At 39.9% G+C, this 14,030-nt stretch overlaps 1 protein-coding gene across 3 annotated transcripts in view; it reads left to right on the top strand.

The window, feature by feature from the left end:
- The window catches only part of PRICKLE2 (prickle planar cell polarity protein 2), a 497,544-nt gene that overhangs the window by 382,850 nt on the left and 100,664 nt on the right, over positions 1-14,030 (top strand). For all 3 annotated transcript variants that reach the window (XM_070738161.1, XM_070738163.1, XM_070738162.1), the window contains exon 3: positions 357-470. In XM_070738161.1, the coding sequence (XP_070594262.1) occupies positions 357-470 (114 nt within the window). The remainder of the gene's footprint in view (positions 1-356; positions 471-14,030) is intronic.

The following is a 14,030-nucleotide window of genomic DNA, read 5'->3' as shown; positions in this document are numbered from 1 at the left end:
GGAGCAGCGTCTTAACCTATGCTTACAAAGGCAGGTGCTGACAGTTCCATCTCGCCAAGGGAAACATGCTCACATTCTGGAGACTAACTGAGAAGACGGTAAAGAAACAATCTTGGCGCGTTAGACAGAAAACAGCTAGTGTTTTTATCTCACTTTGACCCTTACGTCAAACAGATTTCCGCTTCTGTCAAATGGGCTTCCTCGTAAGGAAGGTTGCCTGTGTGTGTGTGTGTGTGTGTGTGTGTGTTAAGTTGTTAAGTAATTATTGTTGCTTAGAATATTTGGTGTGTTTCTTGCTATAAGCAAATCTGTCCCAACCAAAATCCAAGACATTATACTCCTTTTCTAACATTTAGGTTCATCAATACTACAGCTGTCTACCAGAAGACAAAGTACCCTATGTCAACAGCCCTGGAGAGAAAGCCCGTATCAAACAGCTTCTGCACCAGCTGCCTCCACATGACAATGAGGTAAGTCATTCAGAATTCAACGAAAAAATACTGGAGCGCACCTAGCAGAAGACAGACCATCATTCTGATCTTTGAGTTGTGCATACCAGCCAGCTAGCCAGCTCACTGAGTCCTTTGGCAGAGGATTTGTTAAAGGTTTATTTTGCGAAACCCTTGGCGGTTTTGGGTGGGGTGTTAAAAAAATATGGAAGAAGTTCCCGCTCTCTATAGCTGCTTTTAGTTAGATGAAAAGGCCCCAAATCCTCACGTTTCAGTTGAAAATGCATGTTTATCTAATGCTTCTTTGGATTGTTGTATAAATAGTTCATGCTTTAACTTTATATGTTTTGAATTTCAATTCCAGTCCAGTTCATAAATAAATTACATTAATTTCAATAAAACTTTGAAGATACTGTCTTATCTCCATGAAGTAGTGTATGTTCTTAGGAAAGCTTTTTTAAAGTAAGAATAGTTCACAACTTCTGAAATAAGAAGTTGAAGAAGAATCTACAATTTTTGGAATGAGACTCAGTAGAGATATTGAGTTGATGTTAATGGGATACATCTGTATTATAGGAAACGTTTTGCCAGCATATAGCATATTTCCTCAAGTTTTCTAAACATGATATGGGATCAATTAGCCTGTTCTTCGGCTACAGTTGCTACATTTTCACTTTTCTTACTTTTGTATTAAATTGGGCAATTGAGAAAAAGACACACTTATACCAACAGTCACATTATTCCTTCTGGTTGTATGTGGCTTTACCCTCAGGGCACATTAAAACAGGCAGCTTGTGCTATTTCTGCAACACATAACTGTGCAAAGTAAGGCCCAAAAGATATAACAATAAGTGGGTGAGGAAATGCAGAGCAATTTTAATGGAAATAAAAAACTTGTTTGGGAAGTTGATGGTGCCTCCAGCAGAGGGAATTTAATTAAAAATAAACAGGATAAAATTATTTGGGGTCAAACCTAAATGAGGGAATGCTGGAAGGAATATCTTATTTTTGCATGGGAATGATGAATAGGGGAAATTAAATAAATGTCATAAAAATGATGGGTGGGGAGCCATAAAGGCTGTTAGTATGTTGAAATGATGGGTGGGGTATTCTGGAAGTTGAAGTCCACGCATCTCAAAGTTGCTAAGGTTGAGAAATACTGAAATATGGGAAGACGGTTCAGTTAGAGACAATAGATGAGGTCAGCCTATGGAATGGCAGTGCAATATGTTGAATGTGTTTTTGCATGTTGCATCTTTGCCTGAAGAGTGGGAGAACACTGATATTGTTACCCAATGTAAAAGAAAGCCTAGCAAGAATGGATACCGAAATAGGCAAGGGTTTTTGCTTGTTTGGGAAAGTGCTTGAAAAGATTGAAAATTGTACCACAGATACATTGAGTGAAATGTCAGAAGTGTGTTGAGGCTTTATGCCAGACAGAGCAAGTGCAGACCAGAGTTTTTCCTCTTTTGTAGGTCTTAGAAAAACACAAATGTAAAATAGTGGGCTTAGAAAAAGTGTTTGCTGAAGTGAAGAGTCCTAAATGAAGGAGTACAGTATTTTGGATAAATACAGAGTTGAAGATGGGCTTTTGGATGCAGTGAGAATGGGATTATATAGGATAGAAATAAAGCATGAGTAAAAATAAAGGAAATGTCAGTGGTTTGGCATGTCTGATGACTTCTTTAGTACTTTTTGGGAATGCTCTGATGTTAGAAGTGAGCCAGTCAAAATGTATATACAGTGGTGCCTCTACTTAAGAACTTAATTCGTTCTGTGACCACATTCTTAAGTAGAAAAGTTTGTAAGTAGAAGCAATTTTTCCCATAGGAATCAATGTAAAAGCGAATAATGCGTGCAAACCCATTAGGAAAGAAATAAAAGCTCGGAATTTGGGTGGGAAGAGGAGGAGGACAGTCGCTGCCATAGGAAGAAGGTGAGGTGAGAGGAATAAAAAAAATCTGAAACTTTTAAGGCTTTAAAAAAAAAAGAGGGACTCTGAGGCGGTGAGGAGGAGCACGCACCTCCAATACACCCACCATGAGGCTGCCTCCCATATACTGCGCCAGAGAGAGAAACCCAGGGGGAATGGCAGGAAACTGGCCGAGCTGTCGTGCCACTCTCAAATTTCCTGGGAAATTGTTCTGGGCTGAGGTTCTTAAGTAGAAAATGTTTCTTAAGAAGAGGCAAAAAAATCCGGTTCTTATCTAGAAAAGTTCTTAAGTAAAGACGTTCTTAGCTAGAGGTACCACTGTACTATATATTTGTATGCAAGTTAATGCTGCATTTTTGGTTGAGATCTCCCAGGATTGCCAGGGACAACACAAAGGGCATGTGTGCATGCGCATATGTATCTAATTACATTTTTCTATAGGTGGCAATATGGGATTTTTTTTCCCCCTCAACAACAGATAAGGCATTTTTTTTCTAAAGGCAGAAGTGAGGAAAAGAGTTATTAAATTTCATTTTATTTTCTGAACTGGTCCTCTTTATCCGCAGGCCTGTCAGTAGATGAATTATGTGTGATTTTAAAGTCTGCATATTAATATTACATGCAGATGTGGAAAATGGCTTTTATCTCAAAAAGTGTTTTTATCCACATCAAAACATAAATGCAACACTTTGTTTGTTTGTTTGTTTGTTTATACAAAACAATTCAAAATCCCAATTTTAAAATGATCTAAAAACCCCAAGATAAAATCCATGCAACCACATTCATACACACCACTGTCATACAGATGGCTGGAGCCAGATGTTAAAGCTCAACAGCCCCAGGCCTGCCAACATAGGTGAGTTTTTAAAGCCTTCCAGAAGGCAAGGAGAGTCAGGGCAGTGTGAATCTCCGGGGGGGGGGGGGGGGGGAGCTGGTTCCAGAGGGTTGGAGCTGCCATAAAAGCATATTCTTAAATATAATCATTCATCTTAATTTCATATCCATTCTATTCTATATGTCATTGATATTGTGCTGCCTGCATTGTCTAATTTTGTTACCTGGATTACGCGCACAAAATATTTTTTCTTCCAATTAAGTTGATCGCTATTGCTTATTTTCACTACTAGTTATTACATCTCTTAATTCTTAAATCTAGGCCACCGTGTTTCATTTTCTTCCTTATATCATTTACTTATCATTGGTTTTTCTTTACCCTTATTTTCTCATAACAAAATGCCCATAGGTAGGTCCACATTTACTTACCTTCAAAAATAAAGTATCAATTCATATTAAGTGATATATTACTAATATAATTTACAATACAGGAGGAGATAGAAATTATTCAAGTTCCAAAAACTCAACAGAACTTATTTAACATAACTTACTTCATTCATTTTTCAATTTCAATTTCAATAGCAATAGCGTTTAAACTTGTATACCGCTTCATGGTGCTTTACAGCCCTCTCTAAGCGCTTTACATAGAGTCAGCATATTGCCCCCAATAATCTGGGTCCTCATTTTACTGACCTTGGAAGGATGGAAGACTGAGTCAACCTGGAGCCCACTGAGCTTTGATCTACCAAACTGCTGGCAGCTGTTGATCAGCAGACGTAGCTTGCATTACAGCACTTTAACCACTGCACCACCAGGGTGCAGTGGTTAGAGTGGGATGACTTAGCCATACAAATATATGCTTTAGTCATTCCATCCATTTTTAGTTATGATTCTTTCCTCTTGGTAATACAGATATACATTAACTCATTTTAAATTTAATCCATCAAATCAAACTTATATCAACCCTCTATTTATATCAATAGTTATATTAGTATTTGATTTAATATTTAACTATTTAAATAATTCTTGTACATTATTAATGTTAATTATTATCATCAAAAATATACTACATTATATGTACAAAAATAACATAATAATCAAGTAGCAATTAACCATTTTCTTTAGATCTCCATCCTCTAACCCCCACCCCCCACCCCCCGGAAGATAATGTTGAAGGGATCCAAAAGTTGGTAGAAACTCGACTGAGATGTTCTTGGAACCCATCCATTCATTAAAAGTACATAAAATCATTGGTGGACTGCTGCCAGTTCAGACGAAATGGTAGTTCTGACGATTAGCTGGCTCAGCCCACCCACTCCCACCCTATTCTGTCCCATACAGTATTTCCTTCTTTCTGACTCAGCTGATTTGCACGGCACAGCTGATTTCCGCACCTCCACTGTTCTACTTATCAGGGCTGTCGTACAGGTAAGCATTGCAGCCCATCCCTGTATAAAAAGCTGAGACATGAGGGATTGAAAGCCACATGAGTATATAGTGGATTGATAGCTGATAGCAAAATACTTGGGTTTCCTCTCTTCTTCAGCAGGACAGAAAGAAACAATTAATTGGAAACAAACCTACTTCTTCTACCTAGAAACTAGTGTGTGTCTTCTCTTTTCTAATTATTAGTCCCCCTGCATCTTGTGACAAACAGTTGTGCAATGGATTCCCCTTTTCCCATGAACTGATAGCCATCTCTGGCAGCTTGCGAAGTGAAGCAACCATTCACTCAGACAAAAATTCAGAACATCTCTTTCAAATGATTGTTTTCATATGACTTGAAAGTTATTTGTTTGTTTATTTGTTTCATATGCTGCCTCTCTCCAAGGACTCGGGACGGCTCACAACATATCAAACAATATACAATTTACATATCTAAATAATCCAAAATATGGCTAAAAAACTTTAAAAACTCTAATAACATTTAAAATCATTCATTCATTCCCATTCACACAGCAGACATAGTACACTCATTGGCCAGGGGGCTAGGGTCTAATAACCCCAAGCCTGGCGGCACAGATAGGCATTTAAACTTTTGCAGAAAGTAAAGAAGGTGGGGGCAGTGTGAATCTCGGGGGGGGGGAACTGATTCCAGAGGGGCAGGGCTCCAACAGAGAAGAGTCTTCCCCTAGGTCCCGCCAAACAACATTGTCTGGTTGACAGGACTTGGAGAAGGCCGACTCTGTGGAACCTAATCGGTCGCTGGGATTCATGCGGCAGAAGGCGGTCCTGGAGGTAATCTAGTCTGATGCCATGTAAGGCTTTAGGTTGCCCTCTTCCTATTGGTTTGGTCACTGAATATGATGACATCAATATTTCCACCTAAGGGAAGTAATGGAAAGAGGTGTAGGGGGGAGTAAACAAGATTTGACCAAAGCCCTCTATCAAAGTACCAATGTTCACCCCATACAATTGCTGTTTTATCTCATTTTTCTCCAAGAAACATAAGTGATCACTCTCCCCTCTCCTTATCTTCATAATAACCCCGAGATTTAGCTTAAGCAAAGAGATAGTGGATGACCTAAGATTAATGGGTGAGCTTCGTGGAAAGAATGGATTTTAAGCTCAGGGTTTCCCGCCCTAAGATGGGGCTCTAATCATTACTCAAAAGGTTAGGGATCTATAATAGGTAGCTGTTGCCTTTAAGAGCTTAATTTAACCCTGTGTCCTATTAAAAATCTCATATGTTGCTGGAATTTTGTGAGTTACTACAGAAATTGAAGCTCAAAGCATCTCTGTGAAATAAGGTCATAATCATTAACATCTTTTTTTGGGGGGGGGGAGCCTTACCATAATTAAAAGATAAATGGATACTGTGGATAGGGCAGAAAAAAAATCTTGAAATCCAACCATTACAGAAGAGAGAAGATAAGAGTGGTTTTAAAGATGATAGCTTTTCTATAAATCTGAAACAGGGGTAGCACGATTTTTTAAACATTAAAACTGTGGCCTGCATATCCCATTTAACTGAAGTCCTAGAACCAATGTCACATTTTCAAAACCAACATTTTAAAATGGTTCTCATCACTTAGACATTTAATTGCACCTTCTTTCAAAATGTCAATCCACTCTCGGCATTTGCTGAACTTCTTTAATATTCCGTTTAGGAAATAAAGATGTAATTTATTTTAAAATGATTGAAGTATAATATTTTCTGGACACTCAAAAGCATTAAAAAGCATTGTTCCTACATACAAAGTGGTATGCAGCCTGAAGTTGCAAAATACCAGAAAGCCTCTGAAAACCTTGGGTGCATCCACTAAAATCCTAGCCCTTCTGAATTATAATTTTATATTTTCCAAGTTATAATTTTATACTGTCAAAAGTGACTGTCCTGCTTAATTTGGCCTTCTTCCAAGTTCCAGTTTATTAACAGAACCATGTTGATTACGAACTGTAGTCAACCCGATACTAACTTTTCCTACAGTTCTCCACCCAGGTTAAGGTTCATCCCTCGTCCCCACACCCACAAGTTCATCACATGGACCACTCCAGTTCTCTCAACGTCCACAATCCCCCCCTGTACTTCTGGCTGGTGCTGAACAAAGGATGACCTTTAATCTCTGGAAAGAATTTGTTGTGACTAGTATTTTTCCCTCTCATGCAACCACCCCTCCCCAATTCCCATAGTACTATTCTACTTGTGGCAGGCCAAAGTCTCTAACGATGGCTTCGGCCTGACACTTTAGGCACAAAGCGAATTGGATGACTGGGTCAGGCTTCTCTCAGGCCTTTGAAAGTACAGTGGTACCTTGTCTTACGAACTTAATTTGTTCCGTGACGAGGTTCGTAAGTAGAAAGGTTCGTAAGATTAATGGGTGAGCTTCATGGAAAGAATGGATTTTAAGCTTAGGTTTTCCCGCCCTAAGATGGGGCTCTAATCATTATTCAAAAGGTTAGGGATCTGTAATAGGTAGCTGTTGCCTTTAAGAGCTTAATTTAACCCTGTGTCCTATTAAAAATCTCATATGTTGCTGGAATTTTGTGAGTTACTACAGAAATTGAAGCTCAAAGCATCTCTGTGAAATAAGGTCATAATCATTAACATCTATTTTTTTTGGGGGGGAAGCCTTACCATAATTAAAAGATAAATGGATACTGTCGATAGGGCAGAAAAAAAATCTTGAAATCCAACCATACAGAAGAGAGAAGATAAGAGTGGTTTTAAAGATGATAGCTTTTGTAAGAGATTCGTAAGTAGAAAAGTTCGTAAGATGAAACAATCAAGGTAAAAGCGAATAATGTGTGCAATCCTAAAACTCACCCCTTTTGCCTTGCGCCACTGGGAATCCCTGCCTCCAGACTTCCATTGCCAGCCGAAGCGCCCATTCTTGCGCTACTGGGATTCCCCTGAGCCTCCCCTCGCTGGGATTCAAAGCAGCGCTGGCAAAAATGAAGGGAATTCATTTCAGTTATGCTGGCTGGAGAATTCTTGGGAATTGAAGTCCACAAGTCTTAAAATTGCCAAGTTTGAAGACCTCTGGTCTATATCTCCCCAACCTGGTCCTTCAGATCTCTAAATCAGCGTTTCCCAACCGGTGTGCCGCGGCACAGTAGTGTGCCGCGAGACACGGTCAGGTGTGCCGCAGGAAGCTCCAGGTGGGCGGGGCACTGCCAGTGCCGGACCGCCAGTGCCTCCGACCTGGAGCTCCCACTCTGCCCGATGCAGCTGTTTCCGGCTGGGCCCCAAAGAAGGAAGGCGGGAAAAAGGAGGCAGGGGCGGGGAGGTCCGGCAGTAGGAGTAAAGGGAGCCGCGGCCGCCCCTGCCTCCCCACGGTGCCTCTGGCCAAACGCGCCCCTGGCTTCTCTGCCCTGCCCCATTGCCCGACCGATCCGCCCACTCTCCTCCTCCTCCGCCGCCGCCTCCTGTCTTGGGGCGTGATCCGCCCCCTCTCCTTCGCTGCCGGAGAGAGAATGGAAGGCGCCGTTGTCTTCGTCTCCGCCCGCCAGCTCCCCTCGCCCTCCCAGACGTCCCCACGCCCGGCCACGCGCCGCCTCCCATTAGCCCAGCCGACCTTTCCCTGCTGCCGTTTTCTCTTCATGGCGCAAAGCCACACAGTCCCGGACTCCCGGATCGCTCGCTTCTCTGGTCAGCAAAGCCATCTGCCCAGGAAAGCACCGCGCCGCGCTTGCTGGCCGGAAAAGCGAGCGATCCGGGAGTCCGGGACTGTGTGGCTTTGCGCCATGAAGAGAAAACGGCAGCAGGGAAAGGTCAGCTGGGCTAACGGGAGGCGGCGCGTGGCCGGGCGCTGGGAACGTCTGGGAGGGCGAGGAGGCTGATGGCTGCTGTTGCCTCTTAGCTGCAGAGCCGGCGGGCGGAGGCGAAGACAACGGCGCCCTCCATTCTCTCTCCAGCTCTCTCTCTCTCTTTCTTTTTCTCTCTGTTGCCGGCATGGTGAACGAGAGAGAAAGAGAGAGAGAGAAAAAGGAGGGGAGAGAGAATGAGAGAGAAAGAAAGCAAGAGAAAGAGAGGGAAAGAAAGCAAGAGAGAGAAAGAGAGGGGGGAAGGAGGGAGAGGGAAAGACATGGAGGGAGGGAAGGATGGAGAGGGAAAGAGCAAAAAAGAGGAAGAAAGAAAGAGGGATGGAGAGAGAGAAAGAAGGGAAGGAAGAGAGAGAAAGAGGGAGGGAGAAATAGAGTGAAATGGAGGAAGAGATTTTTTTTTGTCCAAACTTTTCTTTAGCCCCGCCCCCCGCCCCCCTTCAGTGTTCCCCAGAATTTTGAAAATATTAATAATGTGCCGCGGCTCAAAAAAGGTTGGGAAACACTGATCTAAATAGTGTCCTCATTACTGTTGCAATTGAGTTCACCCAGCTTGCTGTTAGTCTTCCTCTTCTCTTTCCTTCCAGCTTTCCCAGCTTCTGAAAAGTTCTTTGTGTAATGTGTCTAATATGATAACTTGAGTCTGATTATAAATGAAATAAAACTCTGGCTTGGTTTGGTCTCTGGTACATTTGTTTGCTTTCTTGGCTGCCTATGGTATTCTCAATCTCTTGTTTGACCCTAACATGCCTTTTTTTACTGTGCTTCTTTAAATACAACTTTTCTTTCTCTAGAATATCACAGGGAAAAGAATTCAGCATATAGCTGGATATTTTTTTACAAGCCTTTGTTAGTACTTTACCAAGTGCTTGCCTGAAGCATATTTCTTCCCTGTTGGTTCCTTTACAGATGATAGTCAATCCTAAAACAGCAGACACTATCCTCCACTTAAATTGCTTCTTGTCTTGAAATAAGGAGGGGATTCCTTACTGTGAGAGGTTGAACAGCTGGCCTCTTGAAGTTTTGAGTGTACCATCACTGGAGATTTTCAAAGATTGGAGAGCCAATTTGCCTGGGGTGGTCTGAGTATTCCTGCTGGGGCTAGGAGGAAGACCTCCAAGACCCCTTTCTTTTTTTATTGTTTTTTAACTGATTTTTGTGTTTTCCACATCTTAATATTTCCAAACAGATCCATATCCGTATATATACATTAATATTAATATTATATATAACTTGTACAGTGCTTTTTCTTCTTGACAGATCTTGCGTTCTTGTCCCACATTGTCTCTTTGTCTTCCTTTTTTTATCCATTCATACCATTTTGTCCATGTATTATAATATTCAAGTTTCAAGTTTTATTGGATTTATATGCCGCCCCTCTCCAAAAACTCGGGGCGGCTAACAACAATCATGAACAATATACAATAAAATCCAATACTAAAAGCAAATTAAAACCCCTTAATATATAAAAACCAAACATACATACAAACATACCATGTATACAGTTGTAACGGCCTAGGGGGAGAAAAAAGTCTTAATTCCCCCCTGGCGGCAGAGGTGGGTTTTAAGTAGCTTACGAAAGGCAAGGAGGGTGGGGGCAATTCTAATCTCTGGGGGGAGTTGGTTCCAGAGGGCCGGGGCCACCACAGAGAAGGCTCTTCTCCTGGGTCCCGCCAAGTGGCATTGTTTAGTTGACGGGACCCGGAGAAGACCCACTCTGTGGGACCTAACTGGCCGCTGGGATTCGTGCGAGTCCTTTTGTCCATTTATCTCCATCATTAGTCTGTCCATCTCAGCGCAATCATATTTTTTTACTTATAATTTCCTTTTCCAAAGGTTGGAGGGTCTATGATTGAGGGTCTTTCCATCATTTTGCATATGTAATCCTTGCCACTGTCCTAATGTGTAATATTAGATATTTAATTTTTTTAGGATGTTGTCTCCTAGTGATTCCTAGTAAGAATAATTCAGGTTCATAAGGAAATACATAAGTGGATACATGAAATAACTGAAACAACGATAGAGTATGAATCCAAGACCCCTTTCAACTCTATGGGTCTGTGTTACTTAATTGCCCCACTATGCCTCTTGATTTTAATTACGAGAGCTTGCAGACAGACATCAGCATAGTGATGTTTATTTATGATTTTATGCTATTTAATTGTCCCACTGTGCTGCTTGATTTTAATTACCAAAGCTTGCAGACAGAGTAGTAGCATTGGCATAGTTCAGATTATTTATGTTTTTTTGAAATGAGATGTTCTGAGATTCTTATTTTCCTAAGAACATTCTGCTTTGTCACAATAAACCCAATCAAAGGCCTTTCTGTGCTCAAATAGGCACATATTGACTGTGCTGAACATTGAATATTGTACTAGACAATGTTCTAGCATGCATCAGAAATAATGCATCTTGTCCCCCAGTCTCATATAAAAAATATTTCATTTTCCATAATGATCTCTAATAATTGTTGGGTGATAGTAAGTGTTATTTTGCTTGCATATCAAATTGAGGATATTGTGCAAAAGTTTATTGGTTTTGGTTTGTAAAGTTCTTCCAATCCGCGGTTCCTTTTATCATTTTCCAAATTTGATGGAATGATTTACCATTATTTACTGTTTAAATCGCTTGCCAAATTTATGTAGATTTTCCATCAATTTCTGTAAATGGTAAAACTGGGATCATGATTTAACTTCATCTTTTAGGACTAGAAATTTTTGTATATTAGCATATTTTAGCAAAGCAGTATGAGATTGGTATCTCGGTCTGAGTTTGAAGTAATTTTTGGAAGACTTCCTTTATTTTTCCATGTCTAGTTCCAGCTTTGATGTTTTTACAGATGTCATTGTAATACCGTTTCTTGTCTCTTCCAACAGCTCTCTGATTTTTTTTGTTACCATATATACTTGCAGATCAGCCAATAATTTTAGGATCCAAAATATATCCAAAGTTTATTCATGAGTATATACAGTAGTATTTTTTAAGACTTAGATATAGTGATGGATCAGCAGATAAGCTGACAGTTAATTTTTATTTTTTGCATGTTAGTTTTTAGAACTGGTTTCTCTGACACTATATTATCAATTACTTTATATTGTCTATCCATATGGTTTTCTTGATAAGCACAATACAGGAGTGACTTATTGTGGTCTTCTCCTGTGCAGTATGAAATTATGATTTTGCTATTGTCAGTAAAATAATAATCCACCTCCAGCAACTTCCTGTTTTGCTGCTGCCAAATCTAGATACCTGCTTGCTTTAGCTGGTCAGCAAAGATGACCTTATGTGACCCTAAGTGTGTGCTCTTGGGATTTACCCACATCCTGTCATTATGAAATAACAAACAGGATGAAGTAGTGGTGGGCAGTATATTAAATATATGCACTTTAAATTTAGTGTAAATACAAATCACTTTAGTTTTCTTTCTTACTCCTTCCAACTTTGGGTCATAATAAATTATTACTATTATTATTATTATTATTATTATTATTATTATTATTATTATTATTTGGCTCAGGGAATTTATAGATCCATGATAAAGTCACAAAAAGAAAATTGAGATTGATGTCCCTTAATTCGGAATCCATGCATTTTTCATAAAAAGATTTTTTTTGTTTTTATTTTTCACTGCGGTTTCAGAAAGTAATGAATTTGTTGCAGTATGTCACCCCAAATATACCTACACATGCATACAAACTCATACACACAAACACAAGCAACATTGAACACTTGTGTGTCTCTGGCATTGTGAAGCTAAATTATGGCTCAGCAATTACTACTTGTGGCATGGATTTTTTTTTTTGTTTAATATCTCTTTTACTATAGAAAAATCTCCATAGAAAGGAGTTTAATGTAAACTTTGATATCAAAAATGGAAAAAAATCTCAGAACCTTTTCTAAAATAAGCTTGACTCTCAATTTCCAATGACTCCTTTGTTCGCATTATATGAGATGGTGATTCGACACAAAAATATGTCACCCTTCCCTGGTGCAAAGCTGAAGGGATTGGATACTGTAGCCTAGAGCAGTGTTTCCCAACCGTGGCCACTTGAAGGTATTTGGACTTCAACTCCCAGAATTCCCCAGCCAGCGAATGCTGGCTGCGGAATTCTGGGAGTTGAAGTCCAGATATCTTCAAGCGGCCAAGGTTGGGAAATGCTGGCCTAGAGGATAATTCTCTGCCTTACAAGGCAAAGGTTGCAAATTCATGTCCCAGTGGGTATGGCTAGCTGATGAGGCCAAAATAAGGCCGAAATAGATCTGTCCTAGTCTCCCTTAATTTTCAAATTCAGCAAAAACACATGTGACATGTGGGGCGGCATACAAATCTAAATAATAATAATAATAATAATAATAATAATAATAATAATAAGAAGAAGAAGAAGAAGAAGAAGAAGAAGAAGAAGAAGAAGAAGAAGAAGAAGAAGTTTCCGCATAATTTTGGATTAGGGTTAGGGTGTTTTATTGTACAAATAATTTTAATTGCTTTGCCATTATATAATTAGAAAAAACAATGCATGGTACAGTCAATATGAAAGTTGCATTCTTTATCGTATTTTCAGATTTTGCTGGAAAACAAAATCCTCAGTTTAAGCAGGGATGATCTCAACATTTTCTAGAAAAATTGCATTTGGATTTTTAGTAGCATGGCTGGGATTTCACTTCTGTGTGGGCCACGATAGAAATTAAGTATTCTTTCATTTAATTTACATACACATTAACTATATATTAACTATATTAAGATAATTACTCTGCACTTATGAATGCAGTAAACTCCTTTGGTCACGTTAAAACTTGCAGTTAGAGAAACAAACTGGTTACTGCGACCACCTGAAATCATAAATGAAGTCATGATTTCATTTGGTGTCAGGATAAGCAAGACATAAATCAACCACATTTTGTCAGCCGTAAAAGATCAGCTCCACACGTGAAACAGATTTATTGCTACTTCATGCTTATGCAGAAGATTATTCTCAACTAATAGTTAGCACCTGCTTGTAGTTAGAAAAGGGTCAACGGAATTCAGGGGGGAGTTAAGTTCGTTCCCTTCTGGCTACATAGAGATTCTAAGGTGATCCTTCATTTAACTCTGTTCCCAGCTTCTGCCACTCCTTCCCCTACATTTTTCATGATTAAATGTTTATCTGGATGCCACTGGAAGTTTCATACTTCCTAATTCTGCTACTGGTCTTTAGGAGCAAGTCTGGACCACATTTCCCTGCCTGAGTGGACAAAGGAGGCAGCAGAGCCCACAGCTGGTATGGACCCACTCTACCGACACAAACCTGACCAGTGCAACCCACCCTCCCAAGCTGCTTGTGACCCCCCAACAGTTCCCAGCTCCAAATTTGAGAACTTTAATAGCTTTACGTTTGCATGAATATCATACTGAGGTTGGTCAGAACTGGTGGTAAAGGAAGTGTAGCTAGTACTAGACTTACAATTGAGTGCAAAATTTCAGTTGCTAAGTGAAACATTCATGAGTGAGTTTTGCCCCATTTTATGACTTTTCTTGCCATAATTCAATAAATCACAGAAGTCGTTAAATG

This window comes from Erythrolamprus reginae, chromosome 2 (assembly GCF_031021105.1).
Source record: "Erythrolamprus reginae isolate rEryReg1 chromosome 2, rEryReg1.hap1, whole genome shotgun sequence".
Taxonomy (NCBI): domain Eukaryota; kingdom Metazoa; phylum Chordata; class Lepidosauria; order Squamata; family Dipsadidae; genus Erythrolamprus; species Erythrolamprus reginae.
The sequence above is the reverse complement of the archived record's forward strand: the minus strand, read 5'-3'. Positions and strand labels throughout refer to the sequence as shown.